Genomic DNA, 26,142 nt, shown 5'->3' with positions numbered 1-26,142 from the left:
TGCCTTTCTTAGATGATCTTATAAACGCTCTTGCTCTAATGAATAAGGATTTCTTTTTTCGAGGTTTTTTACTAGGTTTTTTCTTGAGTGGTTTTGTGGGAAAAGTCATCTTCCGCAACCTCCAATCTATCAATGGATTATGTTTTTTCAACCAAGAAAGACCAAGAATAATAGGATTTGATGGGGTTCTAATAATATTAAAAATAATATGACTACTATGGTCTTTAAACGTTACTTCTATAGGTTTTGATTCATGGGTGATGCTACCAGACAATAAAGGTCGTCCATCTATGACCTCAACATGATGTCAAGGACAAGAACTCGATGAAAGCTAAAGAGTAAGTGAGACTTTTCTCAAAAGAAATAGGACAAAATAGAAATATATATATTAAGAAAGAAACTGGAATGGCTATTGCCAAAATACAAGAAAACTAGAGACCCTTGAAACTTAGACTAGAAGCAAGAAAGGAGTTGACAAGAGTGAAGAGGGCTTCACTCTTGCCTCTATATATACTATCTAACTAGAAGCCACGTGGCGATGTTCTATAAGACCTCCAATATATGTTGACTTTCTAGGCCACATGCCTTTGCTTGCAAGGCAAGTTTTCTATGGATGGACCACGTAGTTAGCTTGTTCTTTAAGCTTCCAACATGTGTGGCACATGGCTAACTTGTTGACCAAGTTTCTAACCTAAAAGTCAACTATAGACTCCTATAAAGTCAAAGCAGCGTCTATGAAGCTTCTAAGAAGCTTCTCTAGAAGATATTACACAATTAACCTACTTTTATCTACTTTTACATACTTTTATCTATTCATATAGGTAATTATATGTATGTCCGTGACATTACCCCCCCTTCTAGGGACGAGTTCCACGAGGAGCGGTGATTATATATTGAGAAAATCTAATATGCGGCGAATTGTATTTGCTACATACTCTGATCTTTGTTCTCTTCGAAGATAGTTGATGGGTCCTCTTAGCCATCGATAGTGTCCCATTCCAGGGCGAGAAGACCACCCTGTTATTTGATCACTGTTGAGGCCTTCATAACTTCCTTCAAATAATACATTTGAAACACCATCAGGAGTCGTTTCTATCTCCAATAATATCACCAAACATCGAGAATCTCTTCCAAGGTCGTGATACCAAACGCGTTGTATCTCACCATCTATTCGAGGAAGAACATGTCGTTCTTGAGGATCTTCATCTCGGTTGCGTCGTCTTGAAGGTTGTGACAATCGTAATGTCTCATCCGGTAAGTCAACAAACGAAGGTTCTTGAGTTGAATCCGCTGGTTGTTGGCTCTCCATCTAATTAGCGTCACAAATGCAAAGAAGTTACAAACAAGGATAGGAATTTGAATGTTATCTTGCCTCAATCTTGTCTCTTTTATAAGAGAGGTTTTCATCTTGGTTTTGATGGATGTCGTTGATGAAAAACTTTGACTTTAGCTGATGCATTTGCTAGATTCCTGGATGGCTCCCATGTGCGCTCACTAATATCATATCCGCGCCAATGAACAAGATATTCTAGCTTATTTCGGCACCGCCTTGAGTCTAATATCTCTTCCACCTCAAATTCTTCATTATTATCTACTTCTATAGGAGGCGGTGGCATTTGTCTTCTTCCTTGTATATCCACTGTCTTATATGGTTCAAGAAGAGACACGTGGAATACAGGATGGATCTTCATTGACTCCGGTAGATGTAACCGATATGCAACTGGGTTGATCTGTTCAGAAACAGAAAAGGGGCCAAGCCTACGATAGTCCAATTTGTCACAAGGTCGAGTGGTCTTGATATTGCGACGAAGTAGCCATACCTTATCACCCACGTTGAGTTGTGGTTGCTCTTTACGATATACATCTGCATTTATCTTTTGTCGTTCTTGAGCTTTCTTCAACTGCGCCTTCATTATTGCATGTAACTCTGACAACCGATTTGCCATATCTTCTGCTGCAGGATTATCAACTTTTGAAAAATCAAAAGTATCAAGTCGTGGATGATAGCCATAATTGGCAAAGAAAGGTGTTTGTTGCGTGGAGGAATGTACCGTATTATTATAAGCAAACTCTGCCAATGGCAGAAGGTTTGTCCAATCATCTTGTTGGTAGTTGATGGTACACCTTAAATACTGTTCCAAGACTTGGTTTACGCGCTCTGTTTGTCCATCAGTTTGAGGATGGAAAGCTGAAGATAGCTTTATGTCCACTTTTAAAATCTTGAAAAGAGTCCTCCAGAATCTCGACACAAATTGAGTTCCCCTATCCGATATGATATCTTTAGGTAATCCATGATAGCGATAGATATTATCAATGAAAAGCTTAGCTGTTTCTTCACCTGTGATAGATTTTGTACATGGCATAAAATGTGCCATCTTGGTGAAACGATCTACTATCACAAATATAGAATCATAAGATCTTGAGTTTGGAAGATCTGTGATGAAATCCATAGAAACAGAAGACCATGGTTGTTCTGGTATAGGTAATGGCTGAAGAAGTCCGTAAGGTCGATGTCGAGGAATTTTTGATCTTGAACAAATATCACATGATTGTACAAAGTCTTTGACTGACTTCCACATTTGTGGCCACCAAAAATCTCTTGATATGAGTTCCAGAGTCTTATTATATCCAAAGTGCCCTGCTGCTGGAAAGTCATGACGTGCTTGAAGAACACGCAAACGTGCTTTTCCTTCTGGAACATATAGGCGTCCTTCAAAATATAATAGATTATTCTTGAACTCGAACTTAGAAGAATCATGAGACTTGGAAGAATTATTCTCGATATCATGAACAAGAGGGTCTGAGGACATACTGGACTGGATTTGCTTGAGAAAAGTTGAATCAACAGTCAATGTTGATTTCACTGCTCGGAGATGAAATTGCTCCGGTTTCAAGAGGACCGTTCTTTGTTGCTCAAAAGCTGCATCTCCTTCTTTTGGTGCAAAATAAGAACGTCTAGACAGGGCATCGGACAAACCTTGTTGTTTTCCTGGCCGATAAGTGATAATGAAGTCGAATCTTGACAAAGACATACTCCAACGAGCTTGACGACGATTCAACACGCGTGCTGACATGAAATACTCGAGGTTCTTGTGATCTGTATACACAGTGACTGGACTAGAAGCGCCTTCTAGATAATGACGCCATTCTTGAAAGGAATCCACGATCGCAAGAAGTTCTTTATCGTGGATCTCATAATTGATCTCGGCTGCTGAGAATTTTCTTGAATGAAAAGCTATCGGATGAAGTTTGTCATCTGTTCCCATTTGTGATAAAACTGCACCCAAGGCAAAATCCGATGCGTCTGTTTCCATAAAAAATACCTTGGAAAAGTCAACACGATATAAGACTGGTGCAGAGACAAACGATGTCTTCAAGGCTTCAAATGCTGCTTCCGCTTCTTGATTCCATTGAAATTTATCTTTACTAGTCAAGCGTGTAAGTGGAGCTGCAACTCGTGAGAAGTCTTTGATGAAGATCCGATAGTAATTGGCAAATCCCAAGAAACATTGGACATCTCTTACAGTCTTTGGAATCTTCCAATCCATGATTGTTTGGACTTTCTTAGAATCCATCATGAGACCATCATTTGAAATGATGTATCCTAAAAAGTCAACTTGAGTAGTGTGAAATACACACTTTTCCATCTTGGCGTACAATCCTGCATCTCTAAGTTTTTGTAATACTTGACGAACATGTATTTCATGTTCTTCAACGTTCTTGGAATAGATCAGGATATCGTCTAGATAGCAGACGACAAAATTGTCTAAGAATTCACGAAATACATCATTCATGAGATGTTGAAAAGCAGCTGGTGCATTCGTGAGTCCAAAAGGCATGACATTGTATTCAAAGTGTCCGTACCTGGTTCGAAACGCAGTCTTCCATTCATCTCCTTCTTTGATCCGTACTAGATTATATGCTCCTCTTAGATCTATTTTTGTATAGATCTTAGCTTGATTTAACTGGTCAAGGAGTCCTGATATCAAAGGTAATGGATACCTGTTCTTGATTGTGATCTTGTTGAGTCCTCGATAGTCAACACACATTCGTAAAGATCCATCTTTTTTCTTTACGAATAAAATTGGAGCTCCTGCTGGAGATTTTGAATGACGTATGAAATTCTTCGCTAAATTCTCGTCAATATATGTCTTGAGTTCAGCCAACTCATCTTGCGATAAACTGTAAATTGGTCCAAATGGTGGCTGAGTTCCTTCCTTGAGATCGATTGAACAATCGTATGGGCGATGCTCAGGAAGAATATCTGCATTATTTTTCTCAAAAACGTCTTGATAATCCTGATATTGACTTGGAATGCCACTTGAAGTCTTTACGCTTTCAGAAATAGGTGCAGCATAAATAGCAAAAGTTGATCCTTCTTTTGCTGCGTGTATAAATGCTTTTGCACCTATAAGTGCGGGTTTTTCTATACTAGACTCATGGTTTTTTACTTGATTAATAGAACTGTTACTAATGCTCCGAGGAAAATCAAGTTTACGAGAAATCCAATCTATTCGAGGATTATACTTTTCTAACCATGATAAGCCTAAAATTACTGGATTAGAGGGAGATCTAATTATATTAAAAATTACGCAACTACTATGACCATTTATTACTACATCTACAGGAAGTGTTTCGTGAGTTACATCTCCAGAAGACAACGGACGACCATCTATAACTTCTACGTGTACAGGTTTAGTTTTTTGTATTAATGATATTCTATGACATCTAGCAAATTCTTCATCTAAAAAACAAGCTGAGGCTCCTGAATCTATCAAGGCAGAGGCTTTGTAATTATTAGGTCCTAAACGCACATCTATTATAAAACAAGGAGATGGTTCTGAGGAGAGGATAGGACCTTCATTAGAAGTTGTACAAGATTCCAGCCGCACGGTCCCTATTGTAGCTGGACGTACTCGTTTTCCGACATACTGTCTTCTTTCACAGTCGTACTCCTCATTTTGTAGTTACGTCGCTTCTTTGGACAATGTTGAGCAGTGTGCTTAGGTTCTCCACAATATAAGCACAATCCTCCTTGTCGACGACGAGACTTTTCTTGCTCAGTAAGAGGTTTGAAACGTACCGCATCAATTTGCATATCCTCTACTTCCGAAGGTATGTGTTGAGGAGACGTCGGTGTTGCCATTGAATTGTAGTAACGTTGAGGCCCACTTGTACGACTCTCGGATCGAAATTCAAAAAGTCGATTGTCGCACTTCACAGCAAAGTCAATTGCTTGACTCAATGTTTGAGGATCAGGTAAATTAAGCATCAATTTCTTTACCTCATATTGTAATCCGTAGAGAAATTGACTCACAAGTGCGGCATCATCCCACTTGATATCAGTTGCAAGTTGTCGAAATTGCGAAGCATATAATGTTACTGATCGATTGCCTTGTCGCAAAATACGGATCTTGTTGGTTGCAACACGAATTGCATCATGTTCTCCAAACATGGATCGAAACTCCGCCAAAAAAGCCTCCAGATTATCCAATATTGGATCTCGTCGTTCAAGAAAAGATGAAAACCATGACAATGCTGAACCTGAAAGGAGTGTACCAATGAATCTAACTTGTGACCCTGGAGTTGGATAGCTCTGGGGTTGAAGTTCAATTACTAGTTGGACCTGATTGATGAATCCTCGAAACTTGGATCTGGTACCATCAAACTTCTCGGGCAAGGCAACTCTCGGTTCTCTAACACTCGAAGGGTGTTCCATTCTGGGAGAAGGGACATGGTTTGGTGTAGATGTTGAAGCAGCCCCAATCATCTCTATATCTTCACTTCCTACCATTCTTGTTGCTCCTTGTGGTGGTAAATTGAGTTGATGCATCGCAAGCATTAACTCCCTCAATTGCTCTTGCATCTGTGCCATTGCACTCTTCATTTCAACAAGCTCTGCCATAGTAGCACTTAGAAAAGAGAAGATGTCTAATAACGCTCAAAACAAATAGAAGAGAGGAATTGATAACAAAGAAAATACTAAGAACAATATCAGTTTAAAAGAGGGTAATCCGCAACTTCTAATGCGCTTATGTCTTATCAAGAAAAAGGGGTAATCCACTCTTAATCAAGAAAAGACAAAGCTCTGATATTGTAAGTGTACTCTTGTCAATCTGTCAAGGACAAGAACTCGATGAAAGCTAAAGAGTAAGTGAGACTTTTCTCAAAAGAAATAGGACAAAATAGAAATATGTATATTAAGAAAGAAACTGGAATGGCTATTGCCAAAATACAAGAAAACTAGAGACCCTTGAAACTTAGACTAGAAGCAAGAAAGGAGTTGACAAGAGTGAAGAGGGCTTCACTCTTGCCTCTATATATACTATCTAACTAGAAGCCACGTGGCGATGTTCTATAAGACCTCCAATATATGTTGACTTTCTAGGCCACATGCCTTTGCTTGCAAGGCAAGTTTTCTATGGATGGACCACGTAGTTAGCTTGTTCTTTAAGCTTCCAACATGTGTGGCACATGGCTAACTTGTTGACCAAGTTTCTAACCTAAAAGTCAACTATAGACTCCTATAAAGTCAAAGCAGCGTCTATGAAGCTTCTAAGAAGCTTCTCTAGAAGATATTACACAATTAACCTACTTTTATCTACTTTTACATACTTTTATCTATTCATATAGGTAATTATATGTATGTCCGTGACACATGAACAGGTTTTGATTTTTGTACTAAAGGGATCTTATGACGCTTTGCAAATTCTTCGTCTAAAAAACAAGCAGATGCTCCTGAGTCTAGTAGTGCTAAGGTTCTCAGTTTTTGAGGGCCGATAAACAGAGGAATTATAAAACAAAGTGCAGGTTGGGCAAAAAGAAAGGAACCTGATTGTTGTTGGGATATTTCATTGTCCAGCTGCACGGTTCCTACTGTGGCCGGGCATCCTCGTTTTCCTGAACAAATACTCCCCTAGTCTTGACTATGCCTCGATTTTGCTTTTTGGGACAGTTTCCGACTTTGTGGCCTTCTCCACGGCAATATAAGCATAAATTTTCCTCCATACGTCGCTTTTTTTCATCTATAGTAAGAGATTTGATACGTACCGCATCAATTTGCATGTCTTCCACCTCTGAATGCGAATTCACACCGCTTGCCGACATAGTTGGAGCATGGCGAATTGTATGTTGTCTTGAGCGTTGGTCTTGGTGACGTTGGAATAGGCGATTATCGCACTTCACAACTTGGCTAATGGCTTCATTGAGCGTTCGTGGATCAGGAAGAGTTAACAGCAAATCCTTCACATCATCTCTTAAATCCCAATAGAATTGACTCATCAACGCTTCTTCATCCCAATTCATGTCGCATACTAATTGCCTGAAATCCGAAGCATAGACTGATGTAGAACGCATCCCTTGTCGTAGCGATCGAATCTTTGTTGTAGCCCATCGAACCTTATCGTGTTCACCAAATGCTTCCGCAAATGCTTCCAAAAAGGTTTCGAAGTTGTTTAATATGGATGATCGTTTCTCAAACAAAGGAGCAAACCATGATAGAGCTTGTCCCGTAAGTAAGGTTCCAACAAGCCCAACACGTGACTCCTCCGTTGGATATCGTTCGGGCTGTAAAACTGTTATCAACCTGATTTGATTGACAAATCCTCGAAATTTGGAACGTGTTCCATCAAACTTATCTGGAAGGCTAACTCGAGGCTCCTTATGTTGTAGAACTAGTGGTTCTTGTCGAACCTGAGGTAAAGTTGTTTCTTCAAGTGCCGAAATTTGAGGCTGGTGTAGTTTAGATTGTGCTATCCCAGATACTCCATCATTATGAAGCCTTGCCACCACTCCTTCAATCTCTGCAGTTCTTTGTGATAAAGTAGCGAGGGTATTCATAATAGCATCTAACTTAGACTCCGAACTTTCTGTCATACTAATGTCTTGACCTCCGGCCATTCTAAAAGAAGGACAAAAATGATCCTATAAGAGGCAATATTGGTTTATAGGAGGGTAATCCACAATCTATAAAATGCCTTAAGAATTTCAAGAAGAGGGGTAATCCACTCTCTCCAAGAAGAATAAGACTCCAATATTGTAACAGAAGAAGTATCAGTTTAGAGGAGGGTAATCCGCAACCTCTAAAAAATACTAGTATACCTTCAAGTAGAGGGGTAATCCACACTCTACTAAGAAAGAACTAGCTCTGATATCTCAAGTTAGTGTAGTCTCGACAAATTGTCACGGACACAAAATACAGACTTGAAATCTAACAAGAAGTTCAAGAAGAAGTGGCAGAACTAGATTAAACAGATGAGTACAAGAACAACACCAGAAAGGTGAGCTAGAACTCCAAGAGATGTGTTGTCGAGACTGAAGAACTCTTCAGCCTCGATCCCTACATATACTCCTACTTAGGAAGCTTCTTGAGCTACTTCTATTAACTAAGAAGCTTCTAAAAGGTTCCAGAGGCTTCCTTTCTAGAAGGTTCTAGAGATTCTTTTCTAGAAGCTTCTAGAAACTTCTCTCTAAAAGGTTCCAGAGGCTTCTCTTCTAGAAGGTTCCAGAGGCTTGTTTTCTAGAAGGTTCTAGAAACTTCTCTCTAGAAAGTTCTAAGGAATATGTCCCTAACACAAGAGTGGATCTTGCATATGCGATAAGTATTGTAAGCCAACACATGTCTAAGGTTGGACCATTGCATTGGACAACGGTAAAGAGGATATTGAGGTACTTAAAAGGTACTAACGACTTCAAATTGTGCTTTGGTGGTAAGAACATTGATTTGTTAGGTTATTGTGATGCTGATTAGGCTAGAGATGCAAATGATAGAAGATCCACAATAAGATTTGTCTTCTTCATTGGAGTGGGAGTTATTTCATGCAATTGCAAGAGACAACCTACCATTGCAAGATCAACAATAGAGGCAGAGTATATGGCACCAAGTCATTGTACAATAGAGGCGTGCTCAATAAAGCAACTCTTTAAAGTCATTGGACTAGTGTAATTAGAAGCAACTCTAATTATGTTTGACAATCAAGGATGTCTTACATTTGTCAAGAATCCAAAACACCATTCAAGGGCCAAGCACATTGATATTCAACATCATTTGATATGAGAAAAGATTGAAGTTGGAATAATAGGTATGAAGTATTGTGCTACAAATGACATGCTTGTTGATGTGCTTACAAAGGTATTAGTGAAGGATAGATATCACGAGTTGATACATAGATTAGGATTCAAAGCCTTTTGAAAATTAGCGAAGTGAGAGTGTTGAAGATCAGCAAATACTTGCTTAGAGATTAAGCATAGTATGTTGCTAATAGTCAAAAGATAGCAAAGAATTAAAAAGGAGTTACTATAGTAGCACCTATGATTTAGTTGGATGAAGTAGAAATGGATGTAATATCAAAAAAATGGAAGTTGCCTTGTTGGTTACCAAACCACCACTTATAAGTAAAAGGTGTTGGAAGTAAGAGTAATCTTACTCCATACTTTTGTTTGTGTGCAAACCTTGCTAATGCTAAGTGTTTGTAGCTTTTGGACTTCTTTTCTTCAATAATATAAAATTTTTCAATTATAAATAAAATCTATAAATGAACTTTGATAATTTTTATAATTTTAAGTGGCCAACATTGCAAACATCATCAAAAAAAATTCTTAATGTCAAATTTATTGTCTAAACTTTGCTTAAATTTTTAAAAAATATCAACATAGAAAATTAATATGCAATAAGTGATTTTAAAACAAGTATAGTTGGTTTGATATAATTATTGAAGACCACATTTATGAGAATAATTTAGTCAAGATATTAAATCAAGCATATTAAATATAAAAATAAGCCTTTACAAATATACTTAGATTCAAATTGAGATTGATTCTTTGTTAGAAAAAATACTTTAAAAAAGTAGCTTAAAATAAATAATATAATATATATATATATATATATATATATATATATATATAATATTGATAGAATTTTTTATTATTTTATTGACCAATATTTAATTAATTTTAAGTTTTTAATATAAAAAAAATCTTTTAAAGTACTTTAATAATATATATTATTATATATTACTTTTTTTTTAATGATTTTTTTTAAAAGAAAAAAAATAAAAATAAAAAAAATAATTAACTTCTAATTTCAATGCTTCTATTTAATTTAATGCAAGCTATTAAATAAGTAAGATTTAAAAACCATTACAAGCATTTGAATATATGAACTTACAAAATAATATTGGTAGAGGTAACAATTTTTTTTTTCCAACTTATACAACAAGAGTAAGTAGAGCCATCAAAGATGTGTATTTAAAGGTCTTTTGTCAATCAAAGAAGACTAAGGTCCATTTCATATGATCAAGCTACTTTTTGATTTTTTGCAAAACCACAATGTACAAAGTCAATCCAACTACCATAAAAGAAGTCTTCCTAACAATACCAATTGTAATCTTAATCTTGCATATAATTTGTAACAAAGCCATCAAATCTAAGCTCAAGATCAAAAAAAGTCTTTTCTATGGATCAACCAATTTATGATTGATGGCTTTTTAACTTAATAAAAACAAATACAAGGACTTTGGATTCAAAAGCCAATATTTTAATATTTAGATTACTAAAAGTTGATTCATTAGAATAAATTATAATTCCTCTAATCATTGATAGACAACCAACTTACTAGAAATTGAACCATGAATGCTTAGTGAAACAGACCATATTACTTAAGTCTAGGTTTTAATTCAAAGTCATCCTTGTTTAACTCAAGGAGATAAATTTTTATATTCTATAAGTAGGAATTATAGCTTAGAACTTTATATAGCAAGTTAAAAAAGACCAAAAGTATAAAAATCCAATTGGACCTTTTAGAAATTCAATTAAAAAAAGTAATAATTAAAATAAGACAAAAGCTAAGTTAGACCTTTTGAAATTCTAATGAAAACAAGAAATAAGTAAAAGTAAAAAAAATCAATTTGGATCTTTTGGCAATGTAATGGAAATAAAAAATTGTCAATTTGACTACATTAGAAAGAAAAAATAAAAAAAAAGGTGAATTAATTCTTCTTAAAATGGAATCAAAAAATAAACAACATAGATATTAGTTCTATTTTTAAAAATTAAGAAAATAAAATTTGAAGAAGAAAAAGCTTGTGGTGATTATAAACATTTATAAAGTCAAATATGTATCTATAAAGCTTCTAAGAAGCTTTTCTACAAGATATTATTAAATTTTCCTACTTTTATTTATTTCTACCTTATTTTTCTTATTTAAGTAATTATTAGTGTCAATGTATCTTTGACATTATTTCCTTCATTTTTAAGGATGATTTCTAGAAGGAATAGTCATAATATATTAAGAAAGTCCAAAATATAGCAAATTATATTTACTACATATTATGATCTTATTTCCTTTTAAAGATTATTAATAGATCTTCTTAATCATTAATAGTACTTCATACCTAGGCACAAAAACCATCCTATTATTTTTTCATTATCAATGCCTTCATAATTTCCTTCAAAAAAAATATTTTGAACACTATTAGAAGTAGTTTCTATTTCTAATAATATCTCCAAACATCAAGATTTTTTTTTTAGCTTGTAATACCAAACGTGTTGTATCTTGCCGTCGATTCAAAGAAAAATATGTTCTTCTTGAAGGTCTTCATTTCTAGTATGTTGACTTAAAAGTTGTGGCAATTTCAATAGCTAGATTGATAATTTAGGAAATAATAGCTCTTTAGTTGAATTTTTTGATTGTTGATTTTCTATCTTTTTATTTTGACATTAATAAAGAAACCACAAACAATAATAGAAGATAGAATGTAATTATTATTAAATATATTTTTCTTATAGCAAAGATTTTTTTCATTATACTTCTTGGTTTTAATAAAAATAGGTTAATGAAATGCATCAAAATTCTTTGATTCATTTGCAAGATTTTTAGAAGGATTCCAAGTATATCACAGATATACATATTTATCCTGATAATTATCCAGATAAGAAGATTATGTAGAAATAAGTCAAAGTAGATAAATTTAATAATATCTTGTGAAAAGCTTCTTAGAAGCTTTATAGACGATGCTTTGCCTTTATACATGTCTATAGGTGATTGGTAGGTTGAAAACTTGGCCAAAAAAGAGGCCATGTATCAACATGTTGACTACTTGTAGTATAAGTTGGACATATGGTGCACACTTAGGAAACTTGATTTGCAAATTAGACATATGTTCTACAAGTTGGATGTGTATTAGAGGTCCTAAAACATGTTGCTACATAATTCTTAGTTAAGTAATATATATAGAGGCAAGAGTGAGGCCTTCCTCACTCTTGTCAACTCCTTTCTTGCTTTTAGTTTAGTTTCAAGAGTCTTATGTTTTTTTAGTCTTTAGGAATAGTCATTTTAGTTCTTCCTTGAATATACATACTTTCTTTTATTTTGTCACTTTCTTTTTGATACAAATTCTATAAATTTATGTATCTTCTTCTAGTTTGTAACCTTGATAAATTTGACAAGAATGTACATACAATATCAAAGTTATGTCTTTTTTTGATTAAGAGTGGATTATCCCTTTTTCTTGATAAGACATAAGCATATTATAAGTTGTGGATTACCCTCTTTTAAATTGATATTATTTTTAAATTTTTTTATTTTTTTTTATTTTTTTTTTTGATTCTTGAATATCAAATTATGTGAGAATAGACACCTTTCTTTTTATTGTAGTAGCATAGTAGAGCTTGCTGAAATGAAGATTACAATGGCTGAAATGCAAGAGCAAATGAACGAATTAATACTTGAAATACATCAACTCAATCTACCACCACAAGAAGCAACAAGATTATCGAGCAATGAAGATATAGATATGATTGGAGTTGCTTCAACATCTACACCAAGCCATACTATTGTTCCTACAATAGAACATCATTCAAGTTTTAAGGAATCAAAAATTTGATTGCTTGAGAAATTTGATGGCACAAGATCTAAGTTTCAAGGATTCATCAATTAGATACAACTAGTGATTGAACTACAATCTCAAAGTTATCCAACTCAAGGATCACAAGTCAAGTTTATTGAAATACTATTTTCAAGTTTTTCTTTATTATCGTTTTCATCATTTCTTGAATGACAAAAACTAATATTAGATAATTTAGAAGCATTCTTAGTAGAGTTTTAATCTATGTATGGAAAACATCATGCAATCCGTATTGCAACCAACAAGATTTGTATCTTACAACAAAATAATTAATTAGTGATATTATACGCTTTATAATTTTGATAATTAGCAATAGATATCAAGTGGAATGATGCAGCTTTCATCAGCAAATTTCTCTAAGGATTACAATATGAAGTAAAAAAATTGATGTTTAATTTACCTGATCTTCAAACATTAAGTCAAACAATTGACTTTGCTGTGAAATGTGATAATCGACTTTTTGAATTTTGATTTAAGAATCACACAAGAAAATCTCAATATTATTATAATTCAATGACAACACCAATAACTTTTCAATCTAAATATTTGGAAGTAGAAGATATGCAAATTGATGTAGTACATTTTAAACCTCTTATTGAATAAGCAAAGTCTCGTTGTCATCAAGAAGGAATATGTTTATATTGTGGAAAAACTAAGTACACTCTTGAATATTGTCCAAAGAAATGGCACAACTACAAAATGAGGAGTACTATTGTCAAAGATGAAAATATGTTGGAAAACAAATTTGGCAACTATAATAGGAACCGCGCACTTAGAATCTTATACAATTCCTAATGAAGGTCTTATTTTCTCCTCAAAACCGTCTCCTTATTTTACAATAGATGTGCATTTAGGATCTAATAATTACAAAGCTTCTACCTTAATAGATTCAGGAGCCTCAACTTATTTTTTAGATGAAGAATTTGTTAAAAGTCATAATATATAATTAATAAAAAAAACTAAACATATATACGTAGAAGTCATAGACGGTCGTTTGTTATCTTTTAGAGATGTTACTCATAAAATATTTAGTATAGATGTAATAATAAATGGTCATAATAGTCGCATAATTTTTAATATAATTAGATCTTCCTCTAATTTAGTCATTTTAGGTTCATCATGGCTAGAAAAATATAATCTTGTGATAGATTGGATTTTCCGTAAGCTTGACTTTTTTTTCAAACATCATTAAAAGTTTTTCTATTCCAATAGAAAGCCATAAGTTTAGTATAGCCAAACTTGTACTTGTATGTGTAAAAAACTTTTTTGCAATCTATAAAAGAAAGATCGTCTTTTTTTATTTATGCCACACCCATTTTAAATGATGGAAAGATTTCAAGTAAAATTCCAAGTCAATATCAAGATTTTAAAGATATTTTTGAGAAGAAGAATACCGTTATTTTCTCAGAGCATCATCTTTATGATTTCTCAATCGATCTTAAAGAAAGAACTCAGCTGCTATTTGGTCCAATCTATAATTTATCACAAAATGAATTGGCTGAACTCAAGAAGTATATTGATGAGAACTTGGCCAAGAATTTCATATGTCATTCAAAATCTCTTGCAGAAGTTCTTATCTTATTTGTAAAGAAAAAAATTGGATCATTATAACTGTGTGGATTATTGAAGACTCAATAAGATTACTATCAAGAATAGATATCTTCTACCTCTGATATCTAGACTTTTTGATCAATTAAATTTTTCTACGATCTATACAAAAATAGATCTACAAAGAACATACAATCTAGTCCACATTAAAGAAGGAGATGAATGGAAGACTGCATTTCGAATAAGATATGGATACTTTGAATATATTTTCATGCCTTTTGGACTCATGAATGCATCAACTACTTTTCAACATCTTATGAATGATATTTTTCATGAGTTTGTGGATGATTTTATTGTCTATTACTTAATTGATCTTTTAATCTATTCTAAAAAAGCCAAAAAAAACATGAAATTCATGTTCGTCATGTGTTACAAAAACTTAGAGATGCAGAATTGTACATCAAGATGGAAAAGTATATATTCTACACTACTCAAGTTGACTTCTTAGGATACATCATTTCAAACAATGGTCAAATGATGGATTTTAAAAAAAATCACACAATCATGAATTAGAAGATTTCAAAAACAATAAGAAATGTACAATACTTTTTGAGATTTGTCAATTACTATCAGATCTTCATCAAGAACTTTTTTCAAGTTACAGCGCCTTTTATATGCTTAACTTATAAAATCAAGCTCGAGTGGAATAAAGAAGCAAAAGCATCATTTGAAGCTTTGAAAAAAGCTTTTACTTTTATGCCAATCTTGCATTGCATCGACTTTTTTTAAGTATTTTTTATAGAGACAAATACATTTGACTTTGCCTTGGGTGTAGTCTTGTTACAAATAGGAGCAGACGACAAACTTCATCTAATAGCTTTGTATTCAAGAAAATTTTCAGCAGTAGAGATTAATTATGAGATCTACGACAAGGAACTTTTTGCAATCATAGATCCTTTTCAAGAATGGCATCACTATTTAGAAGGTACTTCAAGTCCAATCATTGTATATATTAATCACAAGAACCTCGAGTATTTCATATTAGCATGTATTTTGAATCATTGCCAAGCTCGTTGGAGCATGTCTTTGTGAAGATTTGAGTTCAATATCACTTATCGACTAAGAAAACAACAAGCTTTGTTTGATGTCCTTTCTAGAGGTTCTTATCTTATACCAAAAGAATGAAAATCAGATTTTGACTAACAAAAGATAATTTTATTGAAGCCAAAATAATTTCACCTCTAAGCAATGAAATCAACATTGATTGTTGATTGTACTTTTCTCAAGCAGAACTAAGCAAGTATGTCTACACACCTTCTTGTTTATGATATTAAAAACAATTCTTTTAAGTCTCTAGATAGTTCCAAGTTTGAGATTAAAGAGAACCTACTCTATTTCAAAAGACGCTTATATGTTTCAAAAGAAGAAGCAGAATTACATACTCTTGAAGATCATCACAATTTCTGTGTAGCAGGACATTTTGGATATAATAAGCCTTTGGAGCTTATATCTAGAGATTTTTGGTGGTTTCAAATGTGGAAGGCTGTTAAAGAGTTTGTGCAGACATGTGATGTTTCTTCAAGATCAAAAACTCCTTATCATCAATCTTATGGATCTTCCAACCATTACCTATATTAGAACAACCATGGTCTTTTATCTCTATAGATTTTATCATAGATCTTTCAATTTCAAGTTCATATGATTCCATATTCGTGATTATAGATTGTTTGATGAAAATGGCACATTTTGTACCATGTACAAAATCTATCACATGTGAAGGAACAGCTAATCTCTTCTTTCACAACATCTATTGCTATCATAGATTACCAAGGGATATTATATCAAATAAAAGAACACAGTTTTAATCAAGATTTTGGAGAATTCTTTTCAAAATATTGAAGAAGGATATAAAACTATCTTTGGCTTTCCACCCTCAAATTGATGGACAAACAGAATGGATAAATCAAGTTTTAGAATAGTATTTGAGGTGTACCATCAACTATCAACAAGATGATTGAACAATTCTTTTGCCATTGGCAAAGTTTACTTGTAATAATTCGGTACATTCTTCTACTCAACAAATATCTTTCTTTTCTAATTATGATTATCATTCATGATTTGACACTTTTGACTTTTCAAAAGTTGATAATCTTATGGCAGAAGATGTAGCAAATTGATTGTCAGAGCTACATGCAATAATGAAGGCACAATTAAAAGAAGCTCAAGAACGACAAAAAGCCAATGCAGATGTCTATCATAAAAAACAATCCCAATTCCATATAGAAGATAAAGTATGATTACTTTGTCGTAATATTAAAACTATTTGTCTTTGTGATAAGCTAGATTATAATAGGCTTAGACCATTTTCCATTTGTAAATAGATCAAACTAATTGTTTATTGATTATACCTATCGGAGTCTATAAAAATCCATCATGTATTCCATGTGTCTTTACTTAAGCCATACAAGGCAATGGATATACAAGAAAGGAGACAAATGCCACCACCTCCTATAGAAGTATATAATAATGAAGAATTTGAAGTGGAAGAAGTCTTAGATTCAATGCAGCCTCAAAATAGGTTAGAATATTTGGTACATTGGCGTAGATATGACATTAATGAATATGCATGTGAGCCATTCAGAAATCTAGCAAATGCATCAACCAAATTTAAAACTTTTCATCAATGACATCCATTAAAATCAAGATGAAGAGTCATGAAATTCTTTGCTATAAAATAAAGCAAGCCCAATGGCAATTTCATTCTATCTTGTATCATTGTTTCTTTGGATTTTTTAGTGCTTATGAGATAGAGAATCAACAACCAGTAGATTCAACTCAAAAGCTATCATTTACTGAGCTATCAGACGAGACATTGCAACTATCACAACTTTTGAGACAGCAAAATTGAGATGAAGATCCTCAAGAACAACATATTCTTCCTCGAATAGATGACAAGATATAATGCGTTTGGTACCATGACCTTGGAAGGAACACTCGGTGTTTAGTAATACTTTTGGAGGTAAGAACCATTCTTGATGGTATTAGTAATGTTTTATTTGAAAGAAGTAATGAAGGCCTCAATATTGATCAATTATTAGGGTGGTCTTCTCGCCGTGGTATGGAACATTATCAATGGTTGAAGGAATCTATCAACTACCTTTGAAGGAAACAAAGGTCAGAGTATGTGGCAAATATAGTTCGGCACATCTTGGGCTTCATCAATATATAATCATTGTTCCACGTGGAACTCATCTCTAGAAGGGGGGATAATATCACAAACATACATATTTATCTTGATAATAATCTAGATAATAAGAATAGGTAGAAATAAGTCAAAGTAGATAAATATGATATTATCTTGTGAAAAGCTTCCTAGAAGCTTCATAGATGTTGCTTTGCCTTTATACATGTCTATAGGTGATTGGTAGGTTGAAATTTTGGCCAACAAAGAGGCCATGTGTCAACATGTTCACCACTTGTAGTAAAAGTTGGACATATGGCACACACCTAGGAAACTTGCCTTGCAAATTAGACATATGTCCTGCAAGTTGGATGCGTATTAGAGGTCCTAGAGCATGTCACCACATAGTTCTTAGTTAAGTAGTATATATAGAGGCAAGAGTGAGGCCTTCCTCATTCTTGTCAACTCCTTTCTTGCTTTCAGTTTAGTTTCAAGAGTCTTATGTTTTTTAGTCTTTGACAATAGCCATTCCAATTCTTTCTTGAATATACATACTTTCTTTTATTTTGTCACTTTCCTTTTAACATAGATTCCATGAGTTTATGTATCTTCTTCATGTTTGTGTCTTTGACAATGTGTCCACCAATATCATGTTTGCATTAATTTATAAGATATTCAAATATATTTTGGTATTATTATTGTGTTGTAAGATGACTATTAAGTAAAAGAGAAGAAAAGTATTATATTAAAGAAGAGTTCATTTTAATATATATCAGAAATTTATTTTTAAAATCATAAATAATATTAAACGAGGTATTAAAATTAATGAATGCTAATATTTTTTAAAAAAAATAAAAACTTTTAAATGGTATATAGAACTATAAACAGGGCTTGAAAAAGATAGATAAGAAAAAATAGTATTACAAGCATCTTAAAGTAGAAATAAAGAATAAAAATCACCAATAATTACTTAAATAAATCTTAAATCAAAACCCATAGAAGGTTGGTTATGAACTAGGTTTAAAACCAAATCTTGAAGCACAAAACTATGCACCTACAATAGAAGGCCTACAATAGAAGGCCTCTCTTTTGTCAATGATGTGTTCATTTTTTGCAAATCATGTAATAAGTGTCAATAATTTGGTGACTTGTTTAATATGGTACTAGTTCAACTTATTACAATTTTTCTATTCAAATCATTTATGGAGTGGAGTTCGGATTATAGATCCAATCAAGTTCATGTCAACTTGCATAGATAATTGGTGCATTTTAATGGCCATTGATTGTGCCATACATTGAATAAGGACTCATACATTGATAACAAACATAGCTGTAATTTATGTTTTCTTGTACAAGTAAATCTTAATTTGATATAGTTATCTACTAACTCTTGTTGGTCACAAATGAAATTATGTATAAAAAAAAACTTTGGGAATTTTCATTGTTCTTTATAATGTTACAAAACTTGCAAAGAACAACTATTTATAGTTTTCCAAACATCACATAAGATTAAAACCTTCTATCCCAAGTCCTTGAACTGTTAAGCTTGGTCGGAAGGGTTATAAGATTATTTGAAAGAGGTCACACCAACAGTACTTTGAGAGGATTCCCAAAACTCTCAACCAGTTTGAACGGATTGTCGTAAGCCAGTGCATGTGGTGACAGGTAGAGTATTCCCATTTTGTGTTCCATAAATGACCCAAACCAAATATTTTTTTGACATCAAGACACCCACGTAAAAACCAGAAATAGCCATGACAAAGTACACCTGAGAGCTCAGTTAAGCAATCATCGGAACATAGTCAGACATGGGTTGAAAGAGTGGTAGATGTTATGATTTATAAAATACAAAATGGTGAAAGCCGTTGGCAAAGCGAAACTCACTTTCTCAGACTCTAGCACCATGGAGGTCTGAGACGCAATAACTAAGATCTTCGCGGGACTGGGTCCGTCGACTCTGCAGATAGCCTCCTTTGTGCTGAACTTTCCCAGTTGATTTCTGATGACGGTCAGGTGCCGTAGCTCCAATGCCAGTGATTGATAACTGTACACCCTCGCGATCGATAATGGAGCCATTAAATGCTACGGAGCCGAAAGCTGGATTGTGAAGGCCATGTACATCCGGAACTGGACTATGTGGCATCTTGACTCCATCATCACCTGCAAGATACAAACGTTAAAAAAGGTTAAGCTAGAAGATTGAAGTTCAAATATGCGATACAAGCGATACACGTGTAGACATCATAACATCTGACATCATTCTTTGAGCTAGGCAGCTGGCTAACAAAGCCATCAAGAGACAGACCTAGCTCACCACGTCCAAAGCCATTCACCGTGAGGCCGCCGAGACGCCCGTGTGTCCTCAACGGGAGTTGTATCCAGTGAGGGCCACCTGGAGCAGATGTCAAAGAATTGAAGCGGGGCAAATATGAATAGGACCGACGTCGTGGCCGCAGTATTCTAAGCAGATGGCGGGTAATAATTCCAAGAATGAGAAATAACAACAGAAGGAGTGCAACTGAGACAGCAATCCGAGTGTTTGAGAAACTGGCTTGGACAATCTTTTCTGCCTCTGTCTGAACAGGGATCAGAGCACCAGCTTCCCATAGAGCAGCCCCAAGTGTCCACGCAAAATCTCCTGAACCAATTGTTACTTGATCATCTCGAAGGTGCAAGCCTTGTCGTAGCAAAGCAGCGACGTAAGGGGCTCGGAAGCAATACTGGTCAATACTGGGCTGCGCACCCACTTTCGCTTGAACTTCTTTCCAATTCAGTTCACAGTACTTCTGTCCTTTCTTGAGTAACCTTCCTAGCGGAGCATTACCTTTCAATCCAAAAAATTTGTACACAACAAAAAATCCAGCAAGCCCATAGAAATTACCCTCAGATGATGGTTGATATTTCCCAAGAGCGCAGGAGGCAGAAGGGCAAATCTCCATGTGTGAGCTGTTTACAACCTTTTCGACAAGCGCCTGACATGCCTTCCAATTAGCACCTCCTACCAACTCCACCTGGGCAACTCGGTCCCTCAAGCCATCACTTTGACTTCCAAATGCCAAAGGTGGCAACATACAATGAGTGGAGCACACATAGGGTCTCCTGTAACCTTTATGTAAACAAGGGTGCTCCAGCTCTACCAGTCCATTCGTAGCCGCTACAACCGCACTATATCCTGACGCTTGTGGCCGCAATAACTGCGCTACTGATTTCTCAAATGCGTCATTCAGTCCATATCCCGCGTGGGAAACCGCATAAAGATTGTGATCTGTAGTTCCAACACTGATATTCACACCGTACGCTTGAGTGACCCCTTCTGGCTCGAAGGTTACTTGAAACGAAGAACCCCCGAGATCCAATGTCCCAACACTTGGCACCTTAGACGTATGACCCAATCGACCCAGATTGTAATTGAGAGCTATCCAACCGTAATATGCTTCCTCTACACCACTTATGACTTTCACCCACTTACGTTGGCACATGAAAGGAGATCTCTGAAGAACCGAAAATGCACTATCGAGAATAGAGTCACTCTGGGTTCTAGGCAACCTCCGCAATCCGGCAGTAGCTAGGAGGAACAATCTTGTTGATCCACGGGCATAAGGAGGTATCTGCTTCTCCGCCCAGTCTAATAGAGGCTGGAGTGCGTGCTGTACAGCTATCTCATCATTCAGTGTTTTGTCCAATCCAGGTTCTGTTTCCACACGTTTGTAGGCCCGCTGTTGCCCAGGAACCCTATACCACGGAGCACTATCATCACGGCTGTAAGTAGGTTTAACCATCACAGGAAGAGAGTCTTTCGGTGAGTGCGCCCAAGCGTAAACATGCACTCGAGTACCAGTACTTCCGCCATCGATCACTATAGCGTATTGAAGTGCATCTGTCTTCCAATACGACTGCCCCAAAAGAAACCCAAAATATAGTAACAAAACTGCGGCACAGAGAAATCCAGTGGCTGCTTTCACTGGAAACCACCAGTTAGGACTGGATGGTAGACCCCCAGTTGCTCCAGTCTTGCTGGACTTGGGCACTCGAGGAGGAAACCCCTCTCTAGTCTGTAATGGGGTGAGGTTTGGTGCAACCGGCACAGTGCTCGCTCCATTACCAGAACTTTCAACAGGAGGATCAACCTTCAAATATGTTGAAAATGCTGGAACAGATAGTGAGTTTCGCAAGCTTACAGCATCCCGACCGTACTGCAAGGGCGATACGCTAGAAATATTTACTGGCACAGGACACCTTGGGGGTTGCGAAAGTGCTGGTGGGACGCTACCACTGTTCCCACCTCCTATACCCATAGCAATCTCCTACTAAATTTAAAGGGGCTTGAATGATGTCTATCCCATGACCAGGATAAGCCCATTGCCTGCACAACACTGCAATTGCTGAAACAATTGACTCAGGGGACCCTGCTTTCGACTTAAGCAGTTTTTCCTTCAATTTCCCGAAGAGATGTGTCACTCTGCCCTCGCAACTTCAGGTCGAAGAGAATCTCAGGGTAATGAGCAAAAACTGAATTCAAGTTGCGATTAAGCGCCCTCGTTCATGAAAGATGCAGGCCGCACCCACACATTCTGAAATCCTCTAAAGAGCTTTCTAATCGTAAAAGCGCCTAAAACCAACTGAAACGGGCTGTCTAGAGCACTATCATGCAAGAACGAACTAAAGTAGACAAAGATCTGAAGAATCCGCTTAAGTTTTTGTTAGTAAGCTATCCGCATGTGGTCCGAAGTAGCAGGAACTTTCCCAATGACTATGGCATGAATGAGGGAACGATGAGAGAGTCCCAAATGGATGAACACGGTGCTCACTGTCCCAAAAACCACATCTCCCAGTAATGAATACGGACTCCAGAAAGATTGCCAAATCACTCAACGATCACTGCTTGTATCTTGCACGGCATTTGAAATTGGTGGGATATGTGGGTTGTCGATAACAATGGATTGAACCTCTTGCAGCATTGATGAACTGCACCAATCACTCGAGATGAGAATTTGAACAGTTTGAATTGCAATTGTATTTTCAAGGTGAATTTCAAACATGTTAAAGAAGAGTACATAATAACAGATTTAGACTAAGAAAAACAAACTATGGGAACTTGGGTTATGCAGAGAAAATTTAGCATTAAAAAGGATTGCTTTGATTTACCTTCGAATTGCGTTATCAAGGTGAGAATCGAATGCTGCCATTGCAGATGGCATATTCTCCAGAAGCTGGGGGAAAATATAATGATAATAACAAAACGTTAAAAAACCAAAAATCGATGACCTCTCCAAATTCGGGAAATCTCGGCTGCTGCTTAATTAGGACGCGTGCACAATCAAGACCCCAAAACTTACACGCCCATAAAGACAAAAGAGGTTCCCAATGATCATAATTGTTGAGTACACCCTCCTCCTATGCAGTAACGCGCTATATCAGAATATACAAATGAAGTCCTGAATAAGATTATTATGCAGAAAATATCTCAATGCAAGGACTTACCTCACCCGTGGTTTTGGCAGTTGGAATTTTGAGGGACAGATCCTTTGGGCCCTTAGTTACAATCTGACAACATAAAGACAGTACGAGAACGAGAACTATTAGAGTATTTTAAACATCTAAATCGACAAAGACATCTACCGGCATTTTGTTCACAGTAGCATACCGTGGCATGCTCTCGGATACAGTGACCACTAGAGGTTCCATTACATCAAAATGAAAATTTCCCTTGCAACAACAATGTTCCAAAAGTAGTGCAGGATAAATGATGATAAAACAAAGACGGACGAAAGACAGAATAGACAAGTCTCTCAAAGATATGGTCCACAACTGTTGAAAACCATCATCCCGAACAGGAAGCGCGAAGATCCCATAGAGCACTACTATCATCCAAAAAGAGATATTTCCAACCAATTGAATAAAAAGGCTATGGTGAGTAGGCATAAACAAAAAGGGAGCGGAGGAGGGTGTGTATGTGTGTGTGCGCGCGCGCGCGCGCGTCAGGCTACGGGAGAGATGCAACCAAGAGAGTGCGGTCTATTCCAGGTCCAAACAACCGACAAACTTGCAGAGACATGCCAAGACATCGGATACCGCCATGCGACAGTAAAAACCGACTGCCGCACAAATAACGAACTCGAAGTCACGAAGAGAGCAATGGAGCTGCATCACTCGACAAGGTGATGATCCACGTTTCAAATCCTCCGAACCATCAGTACCTACAGTGCACCAACCTCCATCGACAGGCAGCCCAGCAACCAACTTCCACCATGATCAACGCACCCCTGCATCGAACTAAACCTCCAGCATCGCACCAAGAACGCGCCTCACATGCAATTGCGCCACCACACTAAACCCAACTACAGTGTCCTCCTTCCTACCTCCCCCGACGATCGCACCACTTCCAACATCCAAGACGCCAGATAGCCCACTACAAATCGACCACAGAAACGAATTAGGGTTCCAAGAAAAAACCCATTCATCACCCCCACCCCAACCCACCCAACAGCAAAAACCTCGAACAAACCTCGGTGTGGGCGGAGTTACGCCGCAGGTGGGTGGATTGCAGGATGCAAGTGGAGATCTTGTCAGGGGCGAGTGCTTTGAGCGTGGTGCTGCCCTGCGCATCGGCCGGCGCTCCGGCCATCGTCTGAGCGCGCGACCTGCTTTCAGAATACTATCAATGCCCTCTCTCATCCACGATGCTATCCGCATGAAGAGCAACCTCCAGGAGAAAAAAGAGCAGGAGCGACCCCAACCAACAGCCCGCGACGATTGCGACACCGATCGGCGAGGCAGGGCCGGAAAGTCCACAGCCAGCCCCACATGCCGGTGCCCGGCAATCAGAGAGCTACCGCACGGTACCCCGTTATCCCCAGCCCGCGCAATCGAAATCCCCAAAACACTTTGGGGTCTCGATTGAGTCTCCTTGATCTCCATCTACTTCCCGGCGTTAACGGGACCGGACGTTACCTAGAGTTAAAGACCGGCAAATAGACAGAGCGAAACCCGCGGAACGGGGATTTGGCGGAATGGAGTTTGTCGGTCCACTGCCACGCGCTGATCCTGAGTTTCATCCCGAGTCTGACCAACATGGGAATGACTGCGTATTCCAGCCCCGCCTAATCCACTTCTTATCCCCACCATTTGACAATCTTGGCGCCTTCCGGATCTGTCCATGGCTTGACCCTATTTCACTTTTTAATTTTTGTTTTGGATTATAGCTTTGAACAGTGACGAATTCATTCTTTTGCTAGTTTCAAGTGGTCTATATCACAATGGTTTTACTTTGTATTTGAATTGTGAGAATATTCGATGCAATTAGGTTCCATCTTTTTACAACAATTTAGTTCTTTGTCCACTTTCGACACGTGTTTAACCTCTCAAATTTATAGACATATTTTGTGCTGTATCATTTATTACCTTGTTTATGTAAGTTGATTGGTACTTAAAATATGTTTGGATTAAAAGGTGAGTGGGTTTTATTGTTTTTGTTATAGATTAAAGATGGTAATATGACTTAAATGAACTAGAGTAATCGATTTTTGCATGAGGAATGAACCAAGAAAGTCACAGAAAGCATTTCATCAAAACTTGTATTATTTTGATGTTCAACAAAAAAAATGTACTAGTATCAAAATAATGCTCTTGTGGCTTTTTCATCTTGTAACATTCAAAAGTATTAAAACTGACCTTTTCAAAAATAATAATGACAATGAACTTTTTTAATGTATTTTAATTTTTTACCATTTTATAAGCACATGCATTGAATGCGATATTTTTTTTATATTAAACTTGTGTTGTGGTCTTACAAAATATCGAACAAAAAAAAAATAGTTACAAATGGTACATCACATAGTTTACCCAATTGCTACTTAATGAGAGAATTTGCATATAATGCCCTTAAAAAAGGCAATTATACAGGGTGTTCCAATCTTATCTTAGATGGAGATGTGTAGTATCATCTTAACAAGGACCCACCTTCTTGTGGACCTAGTTCGTCATATCTAATCCAAGTCAAACAAACATTTGACACTCACACCTAACACAATACAAAAACATAAAAAACAACCAACAAATACATACATATACATTCATTTACGAAATAATCTCAATAACATAGCTACAGAAAATAAAATAAAATAGAATCCCATGCACTACATACTTGACAATCTAAAACACGAAAAAATGTAGACAGCTTTTCTTACACAAGTATCTTGTTTGATTCAGTAGCTATCTCACGACATATTGGAACACACAAGGGGAACGTGCAAGTTCCCTCCCCCACCCCCAACCCTACACAACCATCCAGGTCCTGAAAGGAAAGTGTCAGTACTCAGGGGACCTGGGATGAAGGCTCAAGGCGAGATCGGCTCCCATACCTCATCAGTTGCACAGAACGCATCCACAAAGTGGGTGTCGTAATATTCCTGTTGAATATTCCGCACACGTGGAAATCATACCGGGACTCCGTGGTCACTTCCGGGCTAATATGTACCAACAACGCACCCCAAATCGCGGCTGAGTTGGACT

At 36.4% G+C, this 26,142-nt stretch overlaps 3 protein-coding genes across 11 annotated transcripts; all 3 read right to left on the bottom strand.

Moving 5' to 3' along the window:
• Positions 1 to 364: 364 nt before the first annotated feature.
• Positions 365 to 6,653, bottom strand: LOC149987462 (uncharacterized). The gene is made up of 2 exons (XM_090244371.1): positions 5,618 to 6,653; positions 365 to 5,215 (listed from the first exon to the last, which is right to left on the bottom strand). The coding sequence occupies exons 1-2, from the start codon at positions 5,903 to 5,905 to the stop codon at positions 4,898 to 4,900; spliced, it is 606 nt and encodes a 201-aa protein (XP_090100497.1). The 5' UTR covers positions 5,906 to 6,653; the 3' UTR covers positions 365 to 4,897.
• Positions 6,654 to 19,440: 12,787 nt separating this feature from the next.
• On the bottom strand, positions 19,441 to 22,024 carry LOC141044325 (putative apyrase 7). 2 transcript variants are annotated; one of them, XM_073540762.2, is made up of 2 exons: positions 19,946 to 22,024; positions 19,441 to 19,791 (listed from the first exon to the last, which is right to left on the bottom strand). In XM_073540762.2, exons 1-2 carry the CDS (start codon positions 21,924 to 21,926, stop codon positions 19,520 to 19,522), a joined length of 2,253 nt encoding a protein of 750 aa, XP_073396863.1. In that variant the 5' UTR covers positions 21,927 to 22,024; the 3' UTR covers positions 19,441 to 19,519. The 2 variants fall into 2 exon arrangements, with proteins under 2 accessions (XP_073396863.1, XP_073396862.1); XM_073540761.2 differs by having other exon boundaries at positions 19,937 to 22,018.
• A 97-nt stretch (positions 22,025 to 22,121) lies between these two features.
• LOC112295311 (uncharacterized) lies at positions 22,122 to 24,570 on the bottom strand. Of its 8 annotated transcripts, none has more exons than XR_016498209.1 (4): positions 24,137 to 24,570; positions 23,113 to 23,828; positions 22,777 to 22,841; positions 22,122 to 22,596 (listed from the first exon to the last, which is right to left on the bottom strand). XR_016498209.1 is itself a non-coding variant. In XM_024546694.3 (4 exons), exons 1-4 carry the CDS (start codon positions 24,254 to 24,256, stop codon positions 22,500 to 22,502), a joined length of 345 nt encoding a protein of 114 aa, XP_024402462.2. In that variant the 5' UTR covers positions 24,257 to 24,389; the 3' UTR covers positions 22,122 to 22,499. The 8 variants fall into 8 exon arrangements, 2 of the variants coding, with proteins under 2 accessions (XP_024402462.2, XP_073396864.1); XM_024546694.3 differs by having other exon boundaries at positions 23,113 to 23,175; positions 24,137 to 24,389; XM_073540763.2 differs by lacking the exon at positions 24,137 to 24,570 and adding an exon at positions 23,844 to 24,040 and having other exon boundaries at positions 23,113 to 23,175.
• Positions 24,571 to 26,142: the final 1,572 nt, after the last annotated feature.

Source organism: Physcomitrium patens, chromosome 18 (genome assembly GCF_059467195.1).
Source record: "Physcomitrium patens ecotype Gransden chromosome 18, ASM5946719v1, whole genome shotgun sequence".
NCBI classification, from domain to species: Eukaryota; Viridiplantae; Streptophyta; class Bryopsida; order Funariales; family Funariaceae; genus Physcomitrium; species Physcomitrium patens.
The sequence above is the reverse complement of the archived record's forward strand: the minus strand, read 5'-3'. Positions and strand labels throughout refer to the sequence as shown.

What these genes read in the sequence shown, in the direction of transcription:
- LOC141044325 (XM_073540761.2), bottom strand. Translation starts at nt 21,926, where the DNA reads ATGGGTATAGGAGGTGGGAACAGTGGTAGCGTCCCACCAGCACTTTCG. An exon ending in CTTTGGACGTGGTGAGCTAG is followed by an intron (nt 19,792 to 19,936) that starts GTCTGTCTCTTG and finishes TGTATCTTGCAG; the next exon opens with GTGATGATGGAGTCAAGATG.
- LOC112295311 (XM_024546694.3), bottom strand. Translation starts at nt 24,256, where the DNA reads ATGGCCGGAGCGCCGGCCGATGCGCAGGGCAGCACCACGCTCAAAGCA. An exon ending in CTGCCAAAACCACGGGTGAG is followed by an intron (nt 22,842 to 23,112) that starts GTAAGTCCTTGC and finishes ATTTTCCCCCAG; the next exon opens with CTTCTGGAGAATATGCCATC. An exon ending in CTTGATAACGCAATTCGAAG is followed by an intron (nt 22,597 to 22,776) that starts GTAAATCAAAGC and finishes TGATTGGTGCAG; the next exon opens with TTCATCAATGCTGCAAGAGG.
- LOC149987462 (XM_090244371.1), bottom strand. Translation starts at nt 5,905, where the DNA reads ATGGCAGAGCTTGTTGAAATGAAGAGTGCAATGGCACAGATGCAAGAG. An exon ending in TCATCAATCAGGTCCAACTA is followed by an intron (nt 5,216 to 5,617) that starts GTAATTGAACTT and finishes TTTGCTGTGAAG; the next exon opens with TGCGACAATCGACTTTTTGA.